General features: G+C 37.8%; 1 protein-coding gene across 1 annotated transcript in view; it reads left to right on the top strand.

Moving 5' to 3' along the window:
* Slc25a21 (solute carrier family 25 member 21) overlaps nt 1–26,593 on the top strand; it is a 571,282-nt gene that overhangs the window by 503,467 nt on the left and 41,222 nt on the right. Inside the window, exons 4-6 of the mRNA XM_004649129.2 lie at nt 11,411–11,477; nt 19,509–19,568; nt 24,239–24,346. Coding sequence (XP_004649186.2) covers nt 11,411–11,477; nt 19,509–19,568; nt 24,239–24,346 — 235 coding nt within the window. The remainder of the gene's footprint in view (nt 1–11,410; nt 11,478–19,508; nt 19,569–24,238; nt 24,347–26,593) is intronic.

The following is a 26,593-nucleotide window of genomic DNA, read 5'->3' as shown; positions in this document are numbered from 1 at the left end:
GATGAAAAATTGTTTTTAGGATAATCTAAAATGTCATATATAATTTCTCTTCACATGCCATCAGCCTAAATCCATGGGGAAATGATGCAATTTGTTTGTTGGTGACAGGGTCTTGTTATGTAGCCCAGACTGGCCTAGAACTCACTGTGTAGCACCAATTAGTTTCAGCCTCCCTTCTCCTGGGATTACAGGCAGAAGCCATCACATATGACAGATATCAAGTTAGCAGAACCCAAAGGTAACATTCTGGAGTGAACTGATACAATTTCAGTAGAGGAAAGATTAAGTCAAATTGCACTGAAAGGTAGCAAGTATGTAAAGGTATGAAGAAGACAAGCAGTAACTCATGAGGCTATGTAGGGGAAAGGACCAAGATATGATGAAACCTGTATAAAAGGCACTGGAAGTGGGAGCTGTGTTTTGTCCATGGGGCACAAAAAAATGCCAGTGGTCCTATGGTACTACAGTGAACTGAAAAGAAAAGTAGCAGGATAGAGTAAAGGTAGAGTGACTGGAACTGATGGGTGGTCTTGAGTTTTACTTTGAGGAGATGGGGAGATATTGGGAGACTGAGAAGAGAGGAGAGACATGGTATACTTATTCTTGTAATAAAACCATTCTGGAACTCTCTTGACAATAAACTACAAAGAAAACCAAAGAGGGGCCTATTAAACTGGTTCAGGTGAGATATGATCAGAGCTTGGAGTAATAGAGATGAACAAAAGAAAGCATTCAAGTATAAGTACAAAGTTTCTGGCCTGAGTAACTACAAAAGTAAGGTTACCATTAACTGATCTGAACAGTATTATAGGTGAAGCAAATTTTTAGAGAGAAAATCTGTATGTCATTTTGATGTGCTTATTATACAGTATCCAAGTAGATGGGCAACTAGATATACCTGACAGTTATCCACACATAGATAATTGAAGTCACATAGAACTGGATGAAGCCACACAGTAGAGACAGATAAGCTGAAAAAAAAAAAAAAAAGCAAGTTTGGGGCATTGCTTTTCAAGTGTCTTGAATTCTCAATTTATTCAACTAGTAGTTTTCTGGGACATTGAAAGAGCTAGGTAGGGGAATAGCTAACTTTTAATTATTCATTAACAATAATTTGGTATGTAGTAAACACTTTGTCAAAGTTATCTGGGAGACTATGCATATTGAGATATCTATAAAATGCATATACAGGCTGGAGAGATGGCTTAGTGGTTAAGGTGCTTGCTTGAAAAGCCTGAGGACCCAGGTTTGATTCCCCAGTACCCACACAAATCAGATGCACAAGGTGGTGCATGCATCTGGAGTTCGTTTGTAGTGGCTAGAGGCTCTGGAGTCCCCATTCTCTCTCTCTCTCATAAATAATAAATAAATAAATAGATAGATAGATAGATAAAATGCATACAGTCTTTGACTCATTAACTCCCTAAAGCTCAGTGAGTATTCATGTGTCTGCTAAAAGCACTTACAAAACTATTACAGGGGCTTAGGAAAGACAAAAGGGTCTATCAACTCCAGCTTAGCTATTCCTCTCTTCAAAACCCAGCATTTTAGTCCTTCCAGAAACTAGACAGTCTAAAAATTCAATCAAGGAAAGGGCCACCAGAGCCAGAAGGTTAAATTAAGTTCCCCAGAGAAACAGAGCCAATGTTCAAGACCTGAGCCTTTGGAGTCTAGCAGACCTGTGTTCTTCTCCAAAAGCCACAATTTACTAGTTGTATATCAAGAAGACTTCTTAACTTTCCCAACTTTCTGGATTTCCCCTAATATCTATTTTGTGTAAAACTTGAATAGTTTAAAAATTGAGAATTATTTTGCACAATTACTCTTTTCATTTCTAAATTTTCCTCAAATGTCTTAATTCCAATAAAAGTCCACAATGTTATTATACTTTTCCTTTGGAGCTTATAAGTGAACAGATAGTTAGTTGACTAAACCAGACTGTAAATTGCAACCTAAAATTCCAACACATTTCTTTGATAAAATTAAGGTAATTTGTTGAGTTGCCTTGAACTCTGATACCACTAGGGGGCACCACAAGAAATTAATTTTGAAACAGACTATCATAATTGGTGGCCACAAAGAGTTAATGCGCTTGCAAATATGACCTGTACTTTGAAAGTACACAGCTCTTAGTGCACAACATCTTTGGATTCAAATATGTATTAATTAGTAGTAGCAGAATTCCGTAACGGTGTGAATTCTTTGGGCACTATGTCACACACTTAGGTAAGATTCCATTTGTGAAGGACATCTCTGAATTCTGAGACTTTTATCCCCAGCTGCATTCAAATGTAGCCCTGAAGCTAGGTCAAGCTATTAAATCAGGCAACTAACTCATTTCTAGAGAACTGGCATAGATGGTGTCTCTATTTCCGCAGTAATTCTTTAAAATTAGCATGCTCAACTTGTTGAACCAAGAATTGCCCACAATTTGTCAACAGTTAATATGTGGCTGAGAAAATTCAAGACCAGATTGTGTAACTTCAGAGCTCAAACTCATCTTTCTTAAAATATTAAGACTAAATACCAGAGGGTGGGTGATAATGTCAGTTGCACTTAAAGCAGGTTATAATATGAATTCAACATTCTATTTATGCAAATAAAACATTTTAATTAGTTAAAAATATATTAGTTACTCAGACTTTTGACACATTGTCATGTTTGTATGCATACAGATTCATCTATATATACACATAGATGAATATGTATATAATACTATATGGGTGTTCTATGTATGTAAGGCCTATAATGTAATGTAAAAGAAAACATCCTCATCAAATAATGTAAGCAAAATTTTTTTTTGCCATATCAAAAAAGTAACATGTAACCCTTAAAAAAAGGTTTTACCTGGCTAATAAATAAATGAATGATAGTTATTTCATGAATGAGAAAGAGATAAATTAAAAACAGGAAGAGTGAGGTTGGTGAGAAGATAAGGGTTATCAGAATTGAATAAGGAATTTCCTTATTTAGCAAATGAACTACTGAAAACTGACAGGTAAAGGGAACTTTTTTTTTTTTTTTTTTACTCTAAAGGGATTGTTCCTGGATTTTTTGTTTTACTTTATTTTGCTTTTCAGACCTCTTTTCTCATAAGTACCATCCACATAAGGGAAAACGGGTTCTTATTTCCTAATGGAAATGTGTTCTTTATGAGCAAAGTAATCTGATGTCAGTGAAAAGTAATATACTTACTGAGAAGTCAGTTATAAGTAAGTCACTTATAGATTAATGGGGCAATTAACATGTGCATTCTACCAATAGAAGTTAGCACTTTGGTTGCTTCCTGAATATCATTTTCTCATTTTCTTTCCTTAACATTTTCCATCAGGGTTCTGGTTCCTATATCATGCTAATGCCTTCCTTGGGCCGAACTGAGCAGCATGCTTAGTGAGTCAAGCACGCTGCCAACTTTCCAGGGAATGGAGCCATAGGCCTACCTCCTAAATGATACTGACAGCCAAACTAGTTTTGTATCTTAGAAAATCAAAGTGGTAATTTATTTTAGTTGTAGTAAATTCATACCGAAGATTCAATTTGAAATGTATGTTCAAGAAATCTTTAAAGAGCTGGAGAAATAGCAGTTAAGGCATTTGCCTGTGAAGCCAAAGAACCCAGGTTTGATTCCCAGGACCCACATAAGCCAGATGTCCAAGGGTTTGCAGTGGTTAGAGGCCCTTGCTTGCCCATTCTGTCTCTGTTTGTCTCTCTCCTCTGTCTGTCTGTCTGTCTGTCTCTCTCTCTCTCTCTCTCTCTCCTTTCAAATAAATAAAAATTTAAAACAGAAATTTTTAAAGAATTCCTCCGTATAGCATATAATGGAAGTGAAGTAACAAATATATCCAAGGAATATATGCATAAACTTAACTCAATTAATTCTCGTAATGAATTAAGAAAGACTAGATTGTTTATTCCTAAAGACTTGATATGAATTGAATAAAGAAAGCTTTTGTTAGTTCTATTTAGATGTTAGCTAAAGGTTTTACTTTCTTGAAGTTCATTTGGTACTTTTCAAAGAAGAATCAGTATCTCTAAGATTACTGAGCTCTTTTAGCCTTACTTTGAAAGATACAGCTATCCTGTCTTTTACTAAATGAAAATGGCTCCACAATGCCTGCAACTTTGTGATTTTACATAATTCAAATATCACAGTCATGAAACCTCATTCTTTGGATTCTGTGAAGTTCTGAGACTTGTGGAGTCCAAGTCATATCAAAATAACACCTTAAAGGCCAAGTATTGGGTCAGAAGTGTGCCTTGGGATATGCAATCCATCCAGCTCTGGAAGCCATGAATTTGGAACTCAGGGTTGAACGAGGCACTCATTACAGAATTGTAGCATGTAGGTAAACAGATTTGGGGTTAACACTAGAAGAAAGAGGACATATTATGCCTTGGTCAGCTTTGTATTCAAAAAGGGAAGATGATGTGGATGAAAGGAGTATGAAAGAAGGAAGAAAACAACAAACTAGCAAGAACCTGATTTCAATATAATTTTGAGAAAATGACTGATTTGGTTTGGTCATGCTGCCAAAAGAGATGACTCAAGCCTTCCAAATGAGAAATGGAAATCAGGAGAATGCCTAAAGCCGAAAAAAAAATTGTGAAGATATGATTGACTGTAAGGCTTCAAAATCAACTATACCAAAGATGAGTTTGGAGAGTTGCCCAGAACAGAACTGAATGGTGATGTTCATTTAGGTCCTGACTGTTGAAACAAAGTAAAATGTAGTAATTGTGCTCTGTGAAGTACACAGACGTGTTAATGCTTTCCAATTTCCCCCACTGGGGATCTGGTGTCACTTTCCCTGTCTCTCCTATTTCATGCTTCACTGGTGAGTACTATTGCAGCTCTGGATGCTTACTGAATGCCAGGTTTTTGGCAAAGACACAGGATCCAGGTGAAAACATCCTTCTCATGCCATGTGTGTGTTGCAGGTGGCTTGGAAAATGGCTTTTCACTTTGGAAATCATTTCTGAAGTTGACAGTTTGAGGCTCAGATAAAGTGGATCTCCATTTTGGCTTTCCTAGTGAGATGTTTGCTGGATCTAGCATTGAATCTCAATAGTTTGGGTCCTAAAACATGTCTCTCTGACTACCAGTGAAAGCCTCAGTTTCCACAAGCCAGAGCTTTGTATTTTGTAGTTTTCCTTTCTCAGGAGGGAATATTTTTTTTTCACTGTTTCCTTGTTGAGTATTCATTTTCTAATGAACTTATCAGTTGAGGGTTATGATAAGCTTTCTGATTAAAAAAAAAAAAAAAGACTTGACTCTTTCTAAAGGTCAGTTGTGAAGCAGCTAAACTCTTTTTCTTTCTTTTATTTCTTTTTTTTGAAATCTACAAAGAAAATCGACATTGCTTGTCCTAACACCAAAGCCTGATGAATAGGAGCAACTCAAGAATTTCTAGCCTGCTTGCAAGAGTAGTCTAACTCTATGGAACAAATGATTTGCAAACAAATGTTTTCTGCATACTAAATTTTAAAAAATAACATTCAAACCAACAAGGGTGTGACTCAGAGAGGAAAAAAGCAGACATGGGACTTTTTTGTTTTTTTACTCCCTTTTAGTTTCTTTACCTGAGTCAGATTCTGAGAATGTTAAACCCTTCCCTATCTACCAGTTGTTTATTGCAGTCTTCAGATTTCAGTAGCTAACTAAAAACAAGTGCTTGTTTTTCATGCATCCAAATAAAATAAAGGTGTTGTATGATACATGAAGTTTAATGAAGACTTATTTGGATGTCTGCTTTCTTGATGTCTAAAATGTAAATCTAAAATGGGGTAACCTAAAACTGGACCCTAATAATGAGAGACAGCAGGAAGGTGTCTGCCAGTGTTTGAGTTGCCATGGGCAAACAACAAGACAAGACACAAACTGAAATTCACAAGAAATGTCACATTCCCTTCCATACAGTCAGCTTCTTTTCATGGACTCTTCTGTGACCCTATTGCCATTCATATGTTAGGTAGGTTCACTCTTTAGAAATGAAGGTGGGGAGAAATCAGGGGTAAAATGTGGGTTTGGCACAAATTGTGTTTTAAATAGGCTATGTGTCAGCTGTAGCTTTGAGAAGAACACGTGCACTGTAGTTTTTGATCTTCATTTTATAGAAGTACATAAGTACTACAAGGCTTGTTTTGATTATAGAATTAAAAACAAATGTGATCCAGTATTGCAGTACTCTGTGTCTACCAGGGTTGTGAACTATAGCTCTCATCAGTGTGTGTACCATTGTGATATGATGGCTTTGGAGATGTGGCATACCTTCCTTGCATGTACTTTATGCAGTTAATCTCCATGTCCCATCTACGGATTAGGCTTCCTTGTGGACAGTCAAACTAACAATATGTTGTAATGTGTCACGTATTCTCTAAAAGGGACAATCTAAATTTATTTCTTTTAAAATGGTTCTCTCAATCTGCTCTTAAGTGCTTAAAAATTAACTTCCATATGTCTTAAAAGCTATAGTTAGAAGGGCTGGGAGAAAGCTCAATGTGTAAAGCATTTGCCACTAAAACCTGAGTACCTGAGTTTTATTCTCAGACCCTACAAAAAGAGCTGGAAGCTGAAGTAGGCATCTGTAATCCTGAGATGGGAGGCAAGAGAGAATTTCTTGGACGTTCAGAAGCTCCTAGTAAGCGCAACAAGGAACAATGACAGGAAGGAAAGATAGAGGTAGAGGAAACATGCCTTGAACGAGGTCGGAGGGGAGGACCAACACCGTGAAAGTTGTGTTCTGACAGCAGCCCAGCAATGTCATTGAAAATCAGGTTCTCTGCATCTCTCTGACTGCTCTCACATTGTACACAATGATGTCCCACTTGTCTGAATTACACAGGCATCTCATGGAACTAGAACCATATCAAATTCAGCGAATGTATCTAATGCTTTGATTCCTGTGCACCTTTCGTGCTTCAACTGCAAAGTCTCAAGAATAGGTTTGGGTCATATGCTGATCAGAACCCCACCCAGCTAGCTCATGGCTTCCTAGCTGTATCATACTATGCTAGTGTTCTGGTTCCAGTGGTTTAAATAAGACATGTGACGGTTCTCCACAGAAGTGGTGCTGATGTGACTGGTATGGCTGCTGTTGCACAAATATTCTGTGAAAACAATACAAGGAAGTAGATGGTGCTAGATTCCCATTTTCCAACAAAAGCTGGCTATGACTCTGTGTGCCATGAGTTCCCCACCATGATAGACTTCCTTTGCAAATTGTAAACCAAAATAAACCCTTTCCTTCTGTAAGAGGTTTCTAGTCAGGCATTTAAAAAAATATTATTTATTTATTTTTTTTTTAATTTTTATTTATTTGACAGAAAGAGAGAGAGAGAGAGACAATGGACACTCCAGAACCTCCAGCCACTGCAAATGAACTCCAGACGCTTGTGCCCCCTTGTGCATCTGGCTAATGTGGGTCCTGGGGAATCAAACTTGGCTCCTTTGGCTTTACAGGCAAATGCTTTCATTGCTAGGCCATCCCTCCAGCCCCCATTTTTTAAATTTATTGATTTTTTTAATAAAAAGTTTGCACACATAGATTCCCCCTTTCCTTCCACCCCAGTTCTGCTGAGGGTCGTCATGGGGTCACTGGTATTCATTGTGGGGATCGAGAGACCTCAGTCTCTGTAGGGATGGGGAAACATGGTGTCTCAGGCTATTCCCATCCATCCTGAGGCTGTTACAGTCTTTCCACTCGCTCTTCAATGATGCTCCCTGAACCTCAGTGGCCAAGATCGAGATCTTGTTTAGTGTTGCTTTCTTGGAAGACACTGGATCTCTGCTTTTATGAGGTTTGAGTAACCACAGTATCTGTCACCATTTCCCTGAAACTGGTTTTCAGAGTAGTCACGAAAGCAGTATTCATGTCACCGCTTCCCTTTAATGACTTCTAGGCCCAGGAAATGAGGTAAAAGTGACCTATCTCCTGGTAGACAGTTGTCTCTCTCTTCTTAAAGTATTGATGTATTCTTTTTCTCACCCATATTCTCCTCCTTCTATAAAATAGAACAGATCCTCCAACCACAAGTGAGAAGTTTGAATTAAAGAGGATAAACCTAGCCATTGTAAAGATATATTGATGTGTATATTTATTCCTCTTAGTTAGAGAGCAGTGGAGGTTCTCTCTGGAGCCTAGTGGTTTCCTATTCTAGGGAATCTGGCTTGGTTCCCAGAGATAGATATGAGTTCACACCCAAGGAGCCAGTCTCCTGTCCAATCTGTGAGAAGTTGGTAACCTACATCAGCTGTGTGCCACATTTGCACAAGTGTATACTTCTTGCTTAATCAATGAGTTGGTAAGTGCTGTTCTCTAAATGCACTCATAACACTTCCCAGCACTATGAGGGCTAGCTGGGAGGGAACTGGATTCAGTTCCAGCATGATAACTTGATGTCCTGTGGCTGCCTGCTGTGATGTCTTCATCTTTTGCAGGTAACCAAGTGTTTGGACAATAGTCTGTAGTCAGGTATTTTTATCCCAGCAACCATAAAGTAACTGACACAGACCTTTTAGGATTTCAAGTTAAAAAATGATCACTTATTGTTATAAAGCTCAGGATGATGGGACAGGAATGTTTATAGCACATGAATAGAGCTGGGCAGAGAGAAAGGGAAGGAGGACACATCAACAAAACATTGCCAACTTGAAACAGAGGGCTTTGGACCTCACAGGTATTTCCAGATTAAATCCTCTGACTCTCTCAGCTTCCTTTCTCCTTCTTCCTGCCTTATACCTCTTTTTAATATTTTCTCCCAGCATTTCAAGATAAGTCCTTCTGTGTTACCTTTTGCAGAGAAGCCATGCTAAACTCAAGGGAAAAGCCTAAAGTAAGGCAAAATTGTCCATGTCCTCTTGTTATTTTCTTAGAATTACAAAATCTTGGGATTGAAAGAGAACAACATTGAAGACTTTGAAGTCTATCCATTGCCATATATATATGTATATATGTATGTATGTATATAAACATGCCATCTTTGGCATCCATGACAAGTGGCTACAAACCAATGTTGAACCCACCATTTTTCAAGAGAACCTATTCTAGCTATAGTCATTTATATTAGAAGAAATAACTCCATTAAGCTCCAACTGGGTAAAAACTCTGTCTTCCCTGCTTTCTTCAAAGCTATTGATCCCTGTTTCACTGCTTGGAAATGACCAGGAAAGTCACATGTTTCCTATATGCCTACCTTTCAAAAGAATTAATATGATCATCATGTTCCTACCTGAGATTGTCTTTCAGGCTAAGCATTTTTTTTTTCTATAACTATTTTCTATGTCTGTAATGTAAGATAACAAGTCCTCCTGTCAACCTAGGTATTCTTTTTTAAAAACTACTTAAAAGCCAGGCGTGGTGGCACACGCCTTTAATCCCAGCACTCGGGAGGCAGAGGTAGGAGGATTGCCATGAGTTCAAGGCTACCCTGAGATGACAGAGTTAATTCCAGGTCAGCCTGGACCAGAGTGATACCCTACCTCGAAAACCAAAACAAAACAACAAAAAAAGAAAACAAAAATCTCTTAAGAGTTCCTCTTAATTTCCCCCTATATCCAAGCATAACCTCCCAGATGTGAAAACTTCAGCAGTAAACCTCATTATCTCTCTCATTATAGATATATAACTTCTACTCAGAAAACTCATTTATCTTTTGGGAAGACCAAACCTATACTTAGTCACATGATGAAAAGAAAGTAATTAATTTATAATGAAATGTAAGTGATAAAGATTTATATTTTGCAAGTGTCTTGAGTTAAAATGGTAATGCGAGGGCTGGAGAGATGGCTTAGTGGTTAAGCACTTGCCTGTGAAGCCTAAGGACCCCGGTTCGAGGTTCAATTCCCCAGGACCCACGTTAGCCAGGTGCACAAAGGAGCACAGGCATCTGGAGTTCATTTGCAGTGGCTGGAAGCCCTGGAGTGCCCGTTCTCTTTCTCTCTCACTCTTTCTCTCTCTGTCGCTCTCAAATAAATAAACAAAAAAAAAAATTTTCAAATGGTGATGTGAGAATGTTAGTCATTAGTAGTTAAAGTTGAAATGGAAACAAAGTGGCTCAATTTATATATTCCCATAGGTTTTCTTAAATCATATGTCTGCTTTCTTTCAATCCATAATACTAGCACAATCTCCTAGCCTCAAAAAACAGTGGCCAGAGTACACAAAAAGATGGACTTTGAGGCAAGAACTCCAAAGAGGACCATACTTTCAAGAAGCTAATTGAATCTTTTTTTTTTCCCCCTTTGGTTTCTAAGGTAATTAGAGGCATGCATCACCACACCCAGCAAGCTAATACTTTAGTATTGTAGCACAATCTCATACTCCTCTCCTTGTTGTATGTTGCTTAGGTCAACGAATGGAGAAAATGCAAGAGATGTGCCTGTCAGATTGGGTAGCACAGTAGGTTAGTTGGAATAAACTCTGAACTTATTTCAGAAGCACAAATAAAAGCAGACCCAATTAAAAGGAGTTAGCCTGAAACTTGGGACTAATCAGGGAAACTTCGGCCCTATGAATATCCTAAAATAAAGATGTGCTGGACTTTGCCTTATCACTAAAATAATGCAGAATATTCTCTTCTATTTATGTATTTACCAGCTTAAAATGAAGATATGGCATATATATATATATGTATATATATATATATATATGAAAATACTCAGACAGAGAAACTAAATTTCCCAGTTCTAAAATCTAATAAGAAATGTGTTGACTCTGAATCTAATCATAAGCATATGTCACTCATTTTAGAATATTTTCCCTAACATGTCTGAATATATGATTATGGGCCCCTCAACATTGGCATTAATAGTTGGCTTGTGCCCTAAGAGATTGTTTATCAGCAAGGAACTTTAACATTTCTTTTGTCATCCATATATAACCTCCCTTGACCCTCATTCACTGCCAATAGGACTTTTTAAATTATATTTATTTAAGGGTGGCACTGAGAGACAAAATATCATAAACACAGAACTGGTTAATAAAACTAAACTTAAAACTTTTGTTGCCATGCTGGTTTCACAAAGGTTCAGTCTATTGGGCTTGGGTATAATCCTAGTTAACCTCCTTTGGTTACCAGAATTGAGAACATGCAAGCCTATAGATACATACCTTGAAGCTACCCACCACACATAAAAAGTACAGTGAGAAGGGTCAAATTCATATGTAAAGTACAACTCATAGCATGTTTAGCAATTCACCTAAGGAATTCGAGACTCAGCACCTCTTATTAAACTTTTGGGTATCATAATGCTAATACACATAGAATTAATATCTTCACTTTAGAATAAAAAACCTTCATAATTATTATGCTAGGTTGAATAATTGAGTTTATTTGCTTTATCCATAAACAAAAGTAGATTACTATTTTAAAATTTCCTTACTTATATAAAAGCATTTCATTTCTCCAATAGGTTTCTTGGCTTTTACAAGGGAATTCTGCCACCCATTTTAGCTGAAACACCAAAAAGAGCAGTGAAGGTAAGTATTGTATACTTTTCCACAAAGGGAAAATAGGTTGTTTAGTTACCACTTCACTATTAAAATAGTTCATGATAAACAAAGGGACATGAATATAGCTTAACATAAAACACTAAAATTAGTTAATGCAAAAATTACAAAATAATTTTATTATAATTATATTTGGTCAATTTCTCAAACATGTATATTGGTTTGTAGATTTATCTTTCAGGTAAAAGTACTCCCTTTTAAATGAGGAAATTACACACAGAGAAACAGTGAGAGAGCAGTAAGTGAACTTCATGTAATTAAACCACAGAAGCCGCAAAACAGCCTGGACCTTTTCTCAAAAGCAATTCGGAAGTTTGCCTTTGTAGCAGTAATTATTACAGAAAAAAAGATGTGGAAAAACCTACCCCTCTGAATAATTTCCATCTTATGAAATGTACTATATTTCTTTTTAAAATTATTTATTTATTTGCAAGCAGAGAGAGAGAGAGAGAGATAGAAAAGAGACAGACAGAGAGAGAATGGCACTGCAAATGAACTCCAGATGCATGTACCCCTTGTGCATCTGGCTTACGTGGGTCCTGGAGATTCAAACCTCAATCCTTTGGCTTCACAGGTAAATGCCTTAACCACTAAGCCATCTCTCCAGCCCTGAAATGCACTATGTTTCTTTGTCAGTGATTCTTACATCACATTTATTTGACATGTCAACTTTATTTTTCTCCCTTCATCTCCTTTGTTGGAATACTCTGTTCTGATGCTTACAGAATTATTATTTCCACTTCTTTAACCTCATGGCTGTGGAGGTTTATGTACTTCTTGCTGGTATTTAGTATCTGAAATAGCAATGGGGAGATGTGCCAGAAACTCCAAGGAGGAAAGAACTGTATGTGCACACTTCTCACATATGTTCTTGCAAGCAAAATTTCTGGTTACAGTGACTCTGGCTGGCACACCTCCCCTACCCCCACCACTGACATCACCAAATATGGCTTTGTCTTTCTGTAAAAATGAAAACATAAACATAGACTAAAAGACTTCCTTTCCAACTTTATGTCATTTATTTTAATGGTATAAAGCTTTTTTCACATACTCAATTTATATTCCCAATTTTCCTGAAAGACAAGAAGGAACAGCTTGAATGCTTTCACTGAGCAAATCAAGGGGCTGACTGGGTTAGAAACTGTGATGAAGTAACCAACATTTATACACAAACATCAAACTTTTACATTATGTCAAATAGTAATTTAATAGAATTTAATCAGGTCTCAAACTTGACAAACAAAGCTTTAAAAGATACTTTCTCTATAAATTCTCTGTCTTTGTTACTATAGTTTTTGTGCTTTCATATTATTACTTCAATACAAACTTCATTACAAGGATCTGAATCACAGTGAAGAATCTGGAAAAGTTCACCAAAGTACACAAAAAGGCTGAATTGAATTATGAAATGGCTTCACTTGATAAAAGATTGCCCAAGTAAACAAACAGAGCAGAGTTCCTGTTCAAAAGCAAAGTCACTTTGTCTCCACAGAATAATATATTCATTTGTTCAGTGTTTTCCATATATAAAGTAAATTATAATTGGAGTTTTTCCCTTCATGCTCTATATTGGAGAAAAATTTACACTTTAAGGGGATTATGGTTTATCAGTGCTGAACAATCTTTTCCTGCAAAACTAACAAAAAGTTGAGCTTTACAAAACTCAGTTAGTCTCTACTTAAAAAAAAAAAAAAAAAAAAAAAAGGAAAGAAAAGAAAAGAAAAGAAAAGAAAAAGGCAGTGCTCCGTGCCAGAACAATGGTTAACAGATGAACTTTTGGGCAACTGGATATGGTGTATGTGTCCCAGACATCTTGTTTCAAGTAAATGTTACCTTAAAATTTTTGAGACATATGGTAAGTACGTTGGCTTTTTAAGTATAACTTGGAGCTAAGTGTATCTTTGCCAGATGGATAATACCAGTTTTTCAACACAATTTATGAAAACGTTCATTTTATAGATATTTATCTTAGGATTTGTGAGGAAAGCAATCAGATGATTGTAACGATTTCATACATCATAAACTGTTTCATTGTATGTCATCAAAGTTCACCTCAGAATAAAATATGCAGTAACTCGTGTGTATGCTCACATGCATACGTGTGTATATGTGTGTGGGTGTTTATTACTTGGTATGGACACTTCAATTACAATTGTTTCCAGAATAAGAAAGTGGTGATTTTACTTTAGTATATTTTAGTGTTTGATATGGGATTCATCATTAAAATAATAAGACTTGGGCTGGAGGATGGCTTAGCAGTTAAAGCATTTGTCTGTAAAGCCAAAGGACCCAGGTTCTATTCCCCAGGACCCACGTTAGCCAGATGCACAAGGGGGCACACACATCTGGTGTTTGTAATGGCTGGAGACCCTGGCATGTGCCCATTCTTTCTTTCTCTCTCTCCCTCTTTCTCTGTCAAATAAGTAAAATTAAATTTTAAAAAATAATGAGACTTGTTGATGCTGTATTTTTCTTTTCACTTTAAATTAATATAGAATTTATAATATAGTTTACAAGGGAAAATTATAACACAGAAAGACACTAGCTAGTTTCTATGATAAGGGAATCACCTTGTACCAGGTTCTAGGATCTATAGTATTAAGCATCATGGGTCCAGAAATATATTTTTTTCCCTGTTCAAATTTTAGGACCACTTTATACTAACCAAACTCATGAAAAATTACAAATTATGAAGGCTACTTGTTCATTATTGTATACCTATGCCTACTATGGTGTTCAAGTGAATAAATGAAACAGAAATAAAATTTATAGGAAGAAAAATGTTTATACAGAGAAAGAATCTGTTCTGTTTCCCCAAATTTCCACATTTACTACTCAGGATATCTGGAATGCCAGGGCTTCATTTCCAATCAAGATGAAGTAACAAGGACCAGATTAACTTTCCCACCTGAAACAACAAAAACACCAACAATAACAATAACAAAGTACAAGAAACACCAGATTCTAAGACTCTGGACACCAGACAGAGCACAATAGTAATACCTGAGAGGAGAAGAAACAAATAGATGAGCCTTGTGAGTGTCCCAATGTACTGCTGTGAGACGGTGTCCAGACTAAGTAGAGAGGAGAAACAATGGCAGAACCCAATGGATTCCCTGAGTCAAGAAAGAGAAGGGAATCTAGGAATAGCAAGGTACCTGGGGCTCACAAGACAGAGTGAGCAACAGAGCAAGCTACACTCAGTGAGTGATCTCATGAGTTCTGCAGAGTATCCAGTGTAAGCCCTTGCAGAAACTACCACCGCTTGGTAAAAGGAGTAGAGGGACAGTACTTGGCAGTCACACAGGGCTAAGAACCATATGTCTACCCAGCAACCAACCTGGAGATCCTTGACATTAAAGAGCATTGAGAAGAGTGTTCAGGAGGAGCTCATATCACAGGGGAAGAATTAGCCCTAGAGTGAACCACCCTTGGATCCTGTTCATTAGAAACCAGATTCCAGTGGTTTGAGCTTCCATGTATCTTATTCATGTCCAAGAACAGAGTATCCATGTGCCAAATTTCTTATCGGGTTGCTTAATAAGCATAGTTTGAAAGCAATGGGAAAAATAGAAAACTGGCTCATCCAGGCAGTGTAAGATGTCCTCGGCCTTATGAAAGCATGGTGCATCAGGATCACACAGCCAGTAAACCTAGCCAGATTATCAATTTCTAGATTAGAGTACAGATTATACAGACACAATTAAACTGGGTTCCAGCTATCAAAGTCAATGTACTAAAACCTTGATTATATATAAATGATTTCAAAATGCCCTTGTCATGCATTTATATATTATGAGAGGCAACATGATGCTGGCCTGCTGAGTTCCTTCCTTGGAGTTTAACTTTACATCTTACCTTGATAATGGGCTATCTTTATCAATCTAGGCATCAGCTAATGCTGTGGCAGAAATAGTGTTAAGAAATAAAATGGCCAAGGCCCAGAAAATATTACAAAGGAAGTGGCAGATTAAACATGAGTGCTGCTCTCATGGCTAGCCTAAGAACCTCCTCCAGGGAGACAGTAGTAGACAGTGAAGAAATGTTACACTGGTCAAAGAAGAAAATCAGAGGCTGCTGAGAGCTCACCACCAAAGGAATCATAAAATGCCCTCCAAGGCTCATGGAACATTAGGGAAGAGGGAGTAGAGACTCTAAGAGCCACAAGGTTGGAAGGTATACTCTCAGGCATTTTCCCTAGCACAGAGACTGACTGTGCATTCATGACCTCATAGTGATGACCAATAGCCCTACTGAAGAGGGCCCTCCATGGAATGGGGCAAGAGGAGAGGAGACATGTATGTAACCCAATGGGAATATGACTAATTTTTTTAAATTTCTTTTTTCTATGCTTATTTATTTGAAAGTGACAGACAGAGAAAGAGGCAGAGAGAGAGGGAGAATGGGCACACCAGGGCCTCCAGCCACTGCAAACAAACTCCAGATGCATGTGTCCTCTTGTGCATCTGGCTAACGTGGGTCCTGGGGAATTGAGCCTTGAACTGGGATCCTTAGGCTTCACAGGCAAGCACTTAACTGCTAAGCCATCTATCCAGCCCTGAATGTGACAAATTTTTAATATGTTCACATATTAAACTTCTCAATAGAAAAGAAATATATTAAAAATCTATGGAGAGCAATTAAGACAATAATTTATTAGTCCTGAATAATATTCTTTTAGACTAATATCTTCCAAGCATTAAACACAGGAGAAGACCAATATGTATTTTATTTAAGTTAATGGATTAATTAATAATTTTTAATAAATATTGGTTTCAAATGACAGTAGAGACATTCATACTATTTTGCTATTATTTAAAATCCATTTTAAAGTGTTTAGCTTTTGCTTTCTTGAAAGATTATGTTATATGTATTTAGATTTTGGTTGCAAAGGTAGAAATTAAAATAAGTTCTGTTTTTGTTTTTAGTTTTAAGCACTGTTTGTTATTTGAATATGTCAGAATATGTTGTCTATTACTTTTGAATTTAGTACATTATCACTGTGACCTACAAGATTTTTTTACTTCCAGATACCTGAGCCATTTCATATTAGCTGTTCATCCAAAGCTCCCATCAAGACTGCTAGTGTAGTTTGGGAGTTTTCTTGTAGTAATTTATTTTTATAAAAAGTTTACACACATAGACCCCATCTCCTTTGCTCAAATTCTGCTGAGGGTCTTCAGTGAGGTTACTGGTATTCATTGTGGAGACCAAGGAGCCTAAGTTGGTCTCTTTAGGGATGGGGGAAACATGGTGTCTCGGGCTATTCTCACCCACCCTGAGGCTCTTACAATTTTACAAACAGGAAATAGAAAGCCTCCATTCTTTCCCAGAGGAGACTTGAAATCATCATGAGGAATGCTAGAGCTGTGGGTTTGAGTCCACGTCCCTAGACTTCTTCCTTGACCTTCCAGCTTGGTATTTCATCCTTATGATGACATAAGGCCAGAACAAAAATCAAGGCAAACAGACACTGAATAAATTCATCTTCACACTAGAAACTACTAAGGTAGTAGTGACTTCTGTGAGACCCAGAATCTCCCAGAACACCCCCTGCTCCAGCACCAATGGAGCAATGTTTCTAAAATATGGGTCATCACCCACAGGCCAGGAAATCAATTTAGTAAAGGTGGTGGGTCCTGATCCAAAATCTTTAAAATGAAACAAATGAGAAATGGAATGTATTAATTAGCAAAATAAGTAAATGTTGTTCTTTATCAATGCTTTTCTCAATTATAAATGCAAGGCCACATGCTTGAACATGTCTGTTAAATAACTATTTTACATAGACTTAAGTCACAAAAGTTTGAGAGTCTGACCAAGGTGCTTCACAACTTCCAGATTCTTTGTGGCCCTCACGGGAATAATGGAAGACAAGAAGACCTCATTCCCAGTAGCGAACATGCCCCTCAGATAGGGGCGATCTTCCCTAGGCACTACAACCATGGCATAGCAGCAACAGCCTCAGTGTTAGACTCAGGTGCAATCTCTGGTCTTTACATCTACATATAGTTGGACTCATGAGTGTACTCTAGACTCTTGGGAGTAGGGGCATGGAGGTACTGATACTTGAGCCTGGGGCCTCAGACATGCTAGGCAAGTATTCTACCACTGAGCTTCATCTCTGGCCCATGCTTTAGCCTTTACATAGGTTCCATTCAATAGTACATGCAAAGCATGCTCCACGTGTTTCCTGGAACTCAGTGCTTCCTTTGTTAACCTAAGTAAAGACAGGGAATGGAAATGAAGATTTCTCCCGAGTCTCCTATATGCCAGACATGTCAGGGAATCTGACGTAAAATTCTACTATTTCATGATAATTCTGAATAGCTGAGGCTTGTGTAACTAAGGATTAGACAGGCTAAGCAGTGTGCTCACACATTCGCAGCTAAGTGGCCTGGCCAGGATTCAGACGCAGGACTTTTCACTCTAAAATTCTGGCAAGTTGATTGTCCAAACATGGTAATGGTGCTGAGAAAACAGAAGAAAACTGAATTATCTTTAACACCTAAACTAGAGCCAAGTGGGTGGCTTATGCCTATCATACCAACACTTGGAGTTTGAGATAGAAGGATGGCCATAAGTTTGAGGCCAGCATGGGCTACATAGAGAGTTCCAGTAGAGCCCGAGCTTCAGAATCCCTAAGACTGTTGTGTTTTCCCATGTACAGTGGTTTCTAGGGCTTCTGATGTATCTCTTATCAAAACAGCAGTAATCTCTACTAAATACTATTTTAATGCAAAGGCTGTCTTCACCATCCACTAGTGTATGGGAGCACGAAAGCAGGGTGCATTCTGTGTTTACCATATTTAAGGAACCTAGTAGCTATATATTAGATGAGTAGTGAGTGGGTGATTACCTGTTCTAGAAAAGTCTACATCCATAGTTGATCTAAAAGGCCATGGCAATAAAGTAATTCCTAAGTTTTTAAAAGAATAAAAATGCATCTGGTTGTATAAGGACTCAAGCTGCTCAGAGATTCCAGAGACTATGCATACAAGGAACCACCTCTTTCTAGCAACAGAATATTATGAACTGCCCCCCCCCAAGCACTTTCTTACTTATTTTACCCTATTTTACTGGGCTATAAAGTAATGGAGAAGAAAGCATTTGGTTTCCCATAAAGTTTCTTGGGTCTCAAGTATGAAAACTTACAGTTCCTAAGAATACACCTTACTAGTGCTGGTGGTATTTACCCAGCTGAATATACAGGAGCAAAACAACCCTGTCCAAGAAGAATTGCTTCCCAAAATGTGGAGTATAGAAAGAGAAGATGAGGAATCAGATTACACAAGAGAATTAACTCAGTTTTCCTCCACAGAAATTTGTTAGCATAACTAAGTATCATCTTTGAAGGAGCTAACAGTATCTTGATGATCATAATCATCATTTTCTTTAGCTGTTAACAGAAGGAACAAGCAGCACTCTCCACTCAGTTTGATGACATCTTGCTTACAGCCAAAGGAGTTATGCCTTGGAACCCTGTGTACCATGGCATCTTTGTAATCAATTGATGTTTTAAAATTCCATGGAGCTGTTGGTGGGGTAAGCAAGTTAAGGCTAAGATTCAATGTCTTTTACAATTGTGTTAGAAAAGTGGGCATTTGCTTCGAAAGGAGTTCATAGAGAAAACATAGGAGACCAAAGATTTCAGGTTTCTGAGCCTGTAATTTTGAATCACTGCCATAAAAAAGAAGTCTATTGATGTCTGGGGAAACTGAAAATGGTCATGGTAAATGGAAGTTGTATGGTTCATTTACCACTATAAAGGATTCCATCAGCTCTTCTGTAGGTTATTAGAACTGCATTTGAAAAATGTGTATTTGTATGTTAAAATTAGATCTGTGGTAGCTACCCCAGGCAAGATTCAGAGCTGTGTTAGGTGGTTTATCATTTCTTAAATGTTGGTTAATATAATAATTTACTAAAGAACTTTTAGTCAATTAAAGAGTTGGTTGCAGGAAATTGTTATAAATCTCTAGATTTGGTTTTGTTTCACAGTTTTTCACCTTTGAGCAGTATAAGAAATTGCTGGGATATGTGTCACTGTCACCAGCACTGGTAAGTGAGAGTATTTATTATACTTAAGTGTGTGTGTTATTTCATAAAGCAAAATCTAGAAACAAAAACCCTTTTGATTCCCAAAGCTCAGCTACTAAAATATGAGTTTGAGTTATTCAATGTTCACCTACTTGTTGAAAGCCATCTTCATAATAAGTCACAATTTGGCTATTTTATAGCTCCCAGTGACGAATTTATGATAATAATGATATGTCTGGAAAGACCTATATGAGATATGGTCAAGAATATAAAATAAAGACTACATTTCTCAAAGACTCTTTTAAAACCCAAACATGTATATGTTTACATACATATTGCACATGTCAATTGATGCAAAGTCAATATGGCTGGAGATTGTTTCTTAACAGGTCCATTTTCCAGCTGTTGCTCAAGCTGTAGCAAATGTGGGACTTCAAGTCACTTGGGATAAACTCTCTCTGTGGTCAGGCAGACTGAAGGGTCTTTTATTGGAATGACTATAGGTAAACAACTTAGCCAGGGAAAATAATGATCTTGCAATGCCCCAGAAAATTCACACAGCGATCTGCATACTGCCCTATGCCACACTTCTGGTGACTTTGCTCCTTTCATTAAATTAAACTAGATTATATTGGCCAAATGTGTGTGCACAGAGAGCCACAGTAAGAGCAAATGCACTAATCTTTCCCTCTAACTCTGCAAAAGAAAACAAAACAAAGTTCAGTGTTGTTCCAATTGTCATTGTACCTTCCAGCCCCTGGAAAACCCTAAATTGACTGCTAAAATGTACCTCAAAACTCAACCGAAGAAGCAATGCTCTGAGCTTCAACTCTTTAATTATGTGTGTGTGTGTGTATGTATGTGTACATATATATATATATATATATATATATATATATATATATATATATATATTCCTCCAATCGTAATAGAGTTACATCTGATAAACCCAGTATAAATTAAGAAAGCAAATGCATATACCTAACCTGCCACTCCTTCCAACCTCATGGCAAAGTACTCTAAAGAGAATCTGCTGAGGGCACAGCTGGCTAAGAGATGCAGCATACTGCAACTAGCATCTTGTGTGATTATGGTACTATGTATTACTATCTTGAGAACAAGCTTAAATAATTTAGTGTGGAATGTGTTTCATCTTTACTTCAACATAAAGTCAAACAATTACAGGTTGAGTCATTGTATGGATATTTAGGGACCCAGCTATACTTGGAAAAATTTCAAAACTTTTACTCTGCCACTCTACTAACAGTTCAAGAAAAAAAAATATTTGCTATTTTTAAAAGTTGTTCATGCCTCATTTCTAGAAATGACCATTTCTACCATAACAGAGAAACCTCCCATCCCCTCTCCTACGTAAACAAGGTGGCCGTAAGAAATGGCTTCCTGGACAACAAGCAGTGGTACCACAAGTCGAATTTACATTGAGAATTTGTTTCTAATCCCTCATTATTTAAATGTCATCCTTTTTTTTCAAGTCATAACCAGTTTTATTGCAAAAGGACCCTGTATGCTTTTATTTATCAATTCCAGTACCTTAATAGCTACCCAGCAAGTCATAAACATGCAGAAACATGCATCATCAGAAGCAAGAAATGTCACTCGTCCCTTGTGCATATTAGCAACTTGGCACTCCCGAGCCACAGTGCTCATATCACTGAGGTCTGTGAACAGTCACTTTTCACATTCATCCTAAGTGAAAGGTGGGTTGACAGGTACAAATGCAACATATTATAAACAATTTCTTACAAAAAAAGTCACAAATTAAGCCAAAGTATTTTACAGAATTTACTACAAAACGCCATGAAAACTGCCTTCACTTAACCTCTCTCTCTCTCCGTATCTGGCGAGCCAATTGGATGTCTTTGGGCATAAAGGTAACTCTGTTGGCATGGATGGCACACAGATTAGAGTCGTCAAACAAACCCACCAGGCTCGCCTCACTGGCCTCCTGAAGCACACTAATGGCTGCACTCTGAAACCTCAAGCCGGTTTGGGCGATCTCTCTCACCAATCTTCAAGGGAAGCTTCGGGATGAGCAGCTCGGTGGAGTTCTAGTAACGCCGAATCTATCCAAGAACCATGGTCCTGGGCGTGTAGCGACGAGGCTTCTTCACCCCACCTCTGGAGGGAGCGCTTTTCCTGGCAGCTTTGGTGGCCAGCTGTTTGCGGAGGTGGGGGGGGGTGAGGAGTGGGGGGCTTTCCCACCAGTAGACTTACAAGCAGTCTGCCTGGTTCGGGCCATTTTCTTTCACCCAAAACCAAAGTCTCAGGACGTTTCTTTGATGGCTGCGGTGGGAACCCAGCGAAGAGCCGCAGTGGCCTATCTAAATGACCATGCTACCCAAATGAACAACCAAACCGCTCTGCCTAAATATTCTTAACTTTAGAAACATCTTGGGGAAAAAAAGGGCTAAAGACTTCCTAGCTAGAGACAATAAAATATGGTCTCCAGAGGACCAGCTGGCTGTTCTTGAGCATCGTATTGGTACCATGTGAGAGACTGCAGGTCTTCTGACCCTGGAGAGTTGAAACTAAAAAGCATTCAATCACTCCAGCTACTATAACTTAACTCATGCAAACCACATACAGTTCTCTTCTTTTCTTGAACTCATTTATTCCAGTTTCTTTTTTTGATACAGTGAGACATTTAGCTGTTAAATATGCCCTGGTGCTACATGAAAGCCCAGGGGACTGGGAGTCTCACAGAAAAGGCATGTCTCTGCAACAATCTCAGTAACATGAGCTGCTGATAGCGGATCAATTCTCAGACAAGGGACTGCTGAACACTAGTTCTGACAGCAAATGTAGCCGAGCTTTATAGAAGAACAAAAAAGTGAATTACTTGGAAGATTGCATATAGTAATAAAAACCTGAACATCTGGATTTTAGCTTTCCCAGTCAGAATACTTTGGGACTGGTATTTTTTCCCCTTGCTTTTGGATTACATGATGCAAGTCTGAGATAAATGAATAAAATATTTCATTAGTTACCCTATATAAATTATGCTTAAAATTGTAATGAAGTGGGATAAAAGGAAAACATCATTAGTTATTACTTCTCTTCTAAAATCCATATGCAATACCATTCTTCTTTTTTATGGGAGTAATTCTATTTATAAAGCTCTTTCAAGAAATTTTCACACATTATTTTGATCCTCATAGTAACTTTATGAGTTATTATTTATGAGACATTGTTATCTGTATATTACAGATGAGGAAACTGTGACTTATAAAAAGTTTAATTATACATACCCACCCCAGCAAGCCCCCATGGTGCCTTTGTGTGAATTGTTGAAAGCTGGTCCTGACCACTGTCTCTGCAGGGCTCTGGACTGGTGAGTCAGGTGAATTCAGCCACCACGTGCCCCAGCTGAGCACCATTATCTCTGTATGGACTACTGTACATGGCAACTCTGGTCATTCAGCTATTCAGCATTAGAAACAGGACCTAAATAAACACATACCTCATGAGTCTGGATCCTGCCCTTAGTCAACCCTATCTTCACATTAAAGTTACAGAACATCCCTTTCCCCTTTCTCTCTTTTATCTACTATTTCTCTGTATATATTTATATTAAACACCCATAGTAAAAGTAATCTGAACCCAAGCTTGGTTCTGTATGCTTGTCATCTCTTCTCTTGAGAGACTAAGGCAGTAGAATCATTGCAAGTTCTAAGCCAACCTGGGCTACACAGCAAGACTTTATCTGAAAGCAAACAAGCAGCCCTTCCTTACTTTCCACTGGCTTTAAATTTTTAAATTCAACAGCAAAGAATTAACTTTGGGGCATTTATTCTGGAGGCTAAAGATTTTGCTTCATTTATTTTTCCACTCTGTGTGTGTGTGTGTGTGTGTGTGTGTGTGTATTATCAATTGTTGTGCTTATTTTCTAACATGTGTTTTCTGGAAAAACTTTAGAATTTCTACTTAGAAGTGTATTCCATGAAATTGATATTTTCTACTGCTAAAATTTTTAACAAATAGCAAATAAAAATCTGGCATGCGGTCATCCTTTGATAAATATTCTAGATTTTGATGGAAACCTTCAGAAGAACCCAACCATACATTCAGAAAAATAAAACAATCCTTTGTTTTAAGGAATAAGACTGAGAGTAGTGCTCATTGGTAGAGCTCTTACCCAGATTTGAAATAAAAACAAAGTAAAATCTGGAAAGAATTAATGAAATAATTTTGCTTATTAATAACCTTTAATAGTGCCTCTAAGCACATCACTATGCATTTGAATTTCCAGTGACATGCTTGTTACCTGAAATGTAGCTTTTAATATACATTTTATTTCTACTCAATAAATGCATTTAAGTAGATGTTTAGAATAAAACCCTCTTTTTACAATTTGACCACTCTTTTTATTTTATACATGCAGGTGTATTAGTTGCCACCTTAAATCAGGAAATCAACCTTGCCTTTTGTTAAAGGAAAAGTCATTGTTGATGGGGCTTTGACATGTTATTTTAAAATTGTCAGGATGTGGTTTGTGGCTTCTGTAAATTCTCCATGAATTGTCAGCATCTAATCAAGAATTGAAGCTGTTTGGTAATGGTGAGGTTTCTTCACTCCCATCATAACATTTGGCTAAGTTATGTAATTGATAGAATGCTTAACCCAGCACATGATCACTCATTTTAAAATATTGATTGATTTAATTTTTGTAGACTTTTGCCATTGCTGGATTGGGATCCGGAGTCACAGAAGCAATCGTGGTTAACCCTTTTGAAGTAGTAAAAGTTGGCTTGCAAGCCAATCGGAATACATTCAAAGAGGTAACCATTTAGTATTTTCTTACTATTAAGGGAATATAATACATATATACATACACATATGTATGTATATGTACTCACACAATTATGAACCAAGCCCTTATCCATTTACTAAAACCATAGTAAAATGTTGAGAAAGTAGAATAAGATGTCAAATATCTTCCACAAAGAAAGTGACAACAAAAATACACTAAGTGTGCCAGGCTTGGTGGCATATGCTTTTAATCCCAGCATTTGGATGGCAGAAATAGGAGGATTGCTATGAATTCAAGACCATTCTGGGACTATATATTGAATTCCAGGTTAGCCTGGGCTAGAGGGAGACCCTCAAAAATGCATTAAGCTGTGAGGAGAAACATGTTTATACATTTTCATTTTAGAGTTCTAATGTCATCTATAATGACTTAGTTGGAATCTTTTTCCAACTTTTGGCAAAAATCGTTCACATTACCCTAGAAGAAACCACAAAAAAACCACTGAGGTAATAATGGTATTGTGCTTTGAAAAAGATAAAGTCATTTTTTTTAATTACCTCACTCCTTTTCCCCACTCTACCCATCGCCCTCCCCCAAAGATACTCATAATCTGTCAAACCTGTCTTGGGTTAAATCTGAGTGAGCAAGTTACTAAACCTGTGGAGACGTCACCACTTGGACAATACTGGATCTTAACATTTAATTATTGATACATGCTGTTCCACGTAGACAGCTTCTCTTGGCGTGCTCTGCGTTGCCCAGCTGTTCCTGTTGTATTCTTTTTGGATACCAAACACAGGTGGGGAATGGGATTGGCATCCTGGGTCCTTTCTTGGACCTTTGATTACAAGTGGTGCCATGTGGTATTAATTGGTTTGGGGTATCTACTGACCTGGCTTTTTCTGCAGAAATGTTCTTCTGCCTACTCCTCAGGCAGCTGCTAATGGGTGGAGACCCTCACACCCCCAATTCACTTCCTGCCTGCTGATGCTGCCTTGAGTTTCCTGACAGCTTCTTGGGCAGAGGTGCAGGGAAGGAGAGGTCCTATTCACCTGGAGCTGCCAAGACCTGGGGTTGGGGGGGAGGTTGGGGAAGTGTTGGGCTGCTCTAACAGATGGTATCTGGTCAGATGAAGTCAATTTTAAATCACAGAGAATTTGTTTTTTTGTTTCAAAAGATTTTTCAACATCAAAAAGGGTTGAAAATCACTAGTATACTTCTAGTTTTTGTTTTTGTTCTGTTGTCTCTCTATTATTTCTGGGATGAAGGGGAATGAAGGTGAGGAATAGGAAAAGGGAGAAAAATGTTTTTCAAATGTCTTATATATGTGGAGAACTTCAAATAGTTCCTATGGAATCTGTCCAAGGAAAACTAGTTTATTAGACTTGGAACATAATCATAAGGAAGACTTGGAGGTTACCACCCAGTGCCTTGTTTTACCCACTAGGAAGCTTGTCTTGAAGTAACAATAAGGGAAAAAAGGAGTAAACAAGCTTTCAGCCACAGTGTTTTATTTAGGCATCCTGTAACCACAGGAACACAAATGGATGCTCACAGGACAAAAAATGACAATAATTTTCACAGCACCTGTGTGCATGCTTACTGTTTTTTTGTCTCTCTTGCTCACGAGGAAGTTCTGCACTGAGCCCAAGTAAGATCTAACATGTGCTAACACTTTGCTAAAACATAACCAGTGCCATAACACAAGGACTTGTATATGTGCATGCCATTTTTGCATGTGTATGTGTGTGTTGTGCATGGTTTGTATGTGTGGGCACGTGTATGTGCATGTGTGTGCATGTGTACATAAAGGCGAAGGTCAACATCGGATGTCTTCTTCAGTCACTCTCCACCTATGTTTTTATAAAAAATTATATTTATTTATTTATTAGAGACAAAGAGAGGAAGAGAGAGAATGGGCACGCCAGGGCCTCCAGTCACTGCAAATGAACTCCAGATGCATGTGCCACCATTGTGCTTCTGGCTTATGTGGGACCTAGAGAATCAAACCTGGATCCTTAGGCTTCACAACAAGCATCTTAACTGCTAAGCCATCTCTCCAGCACTCCACCTATGCTTTGACAAAGGATTTCCCACTGAACCTGAAGCTCACTAATTTTGTTAGAATAGCTATCCAGCAAGTCCCAGGGATCCTCTTATCTCCTCCTTCCCAGCACTGGGATTAAAGATGCATTCTGGCATGCCAAGCTTTTATTGGTGGGCTGGAGATCCAAACTCAAGTCCTTGTGCCTGTGAAGCAAGTATTTTACTGATT

The sequence above is a fragment of the Jaculus jaculus genome, chromosome 7, assembly GCF_020740685.1.
Source record: "Jaculus jaculus isolate mJacJac1 chromosome 7, mJacJac1.mat.Y.cur, whole genome shotgun sequence".
Taxonomy (NCBI): domain Eukaryota; kingdom Metazoa; phylum Chordata; class Mammalia; order Rodentia; family Dipodidae; genus Jaculus; species Jaculus jaculus.
This window is presented reverse-complemented; position numbering and strand designations above follow the sequence as displayed.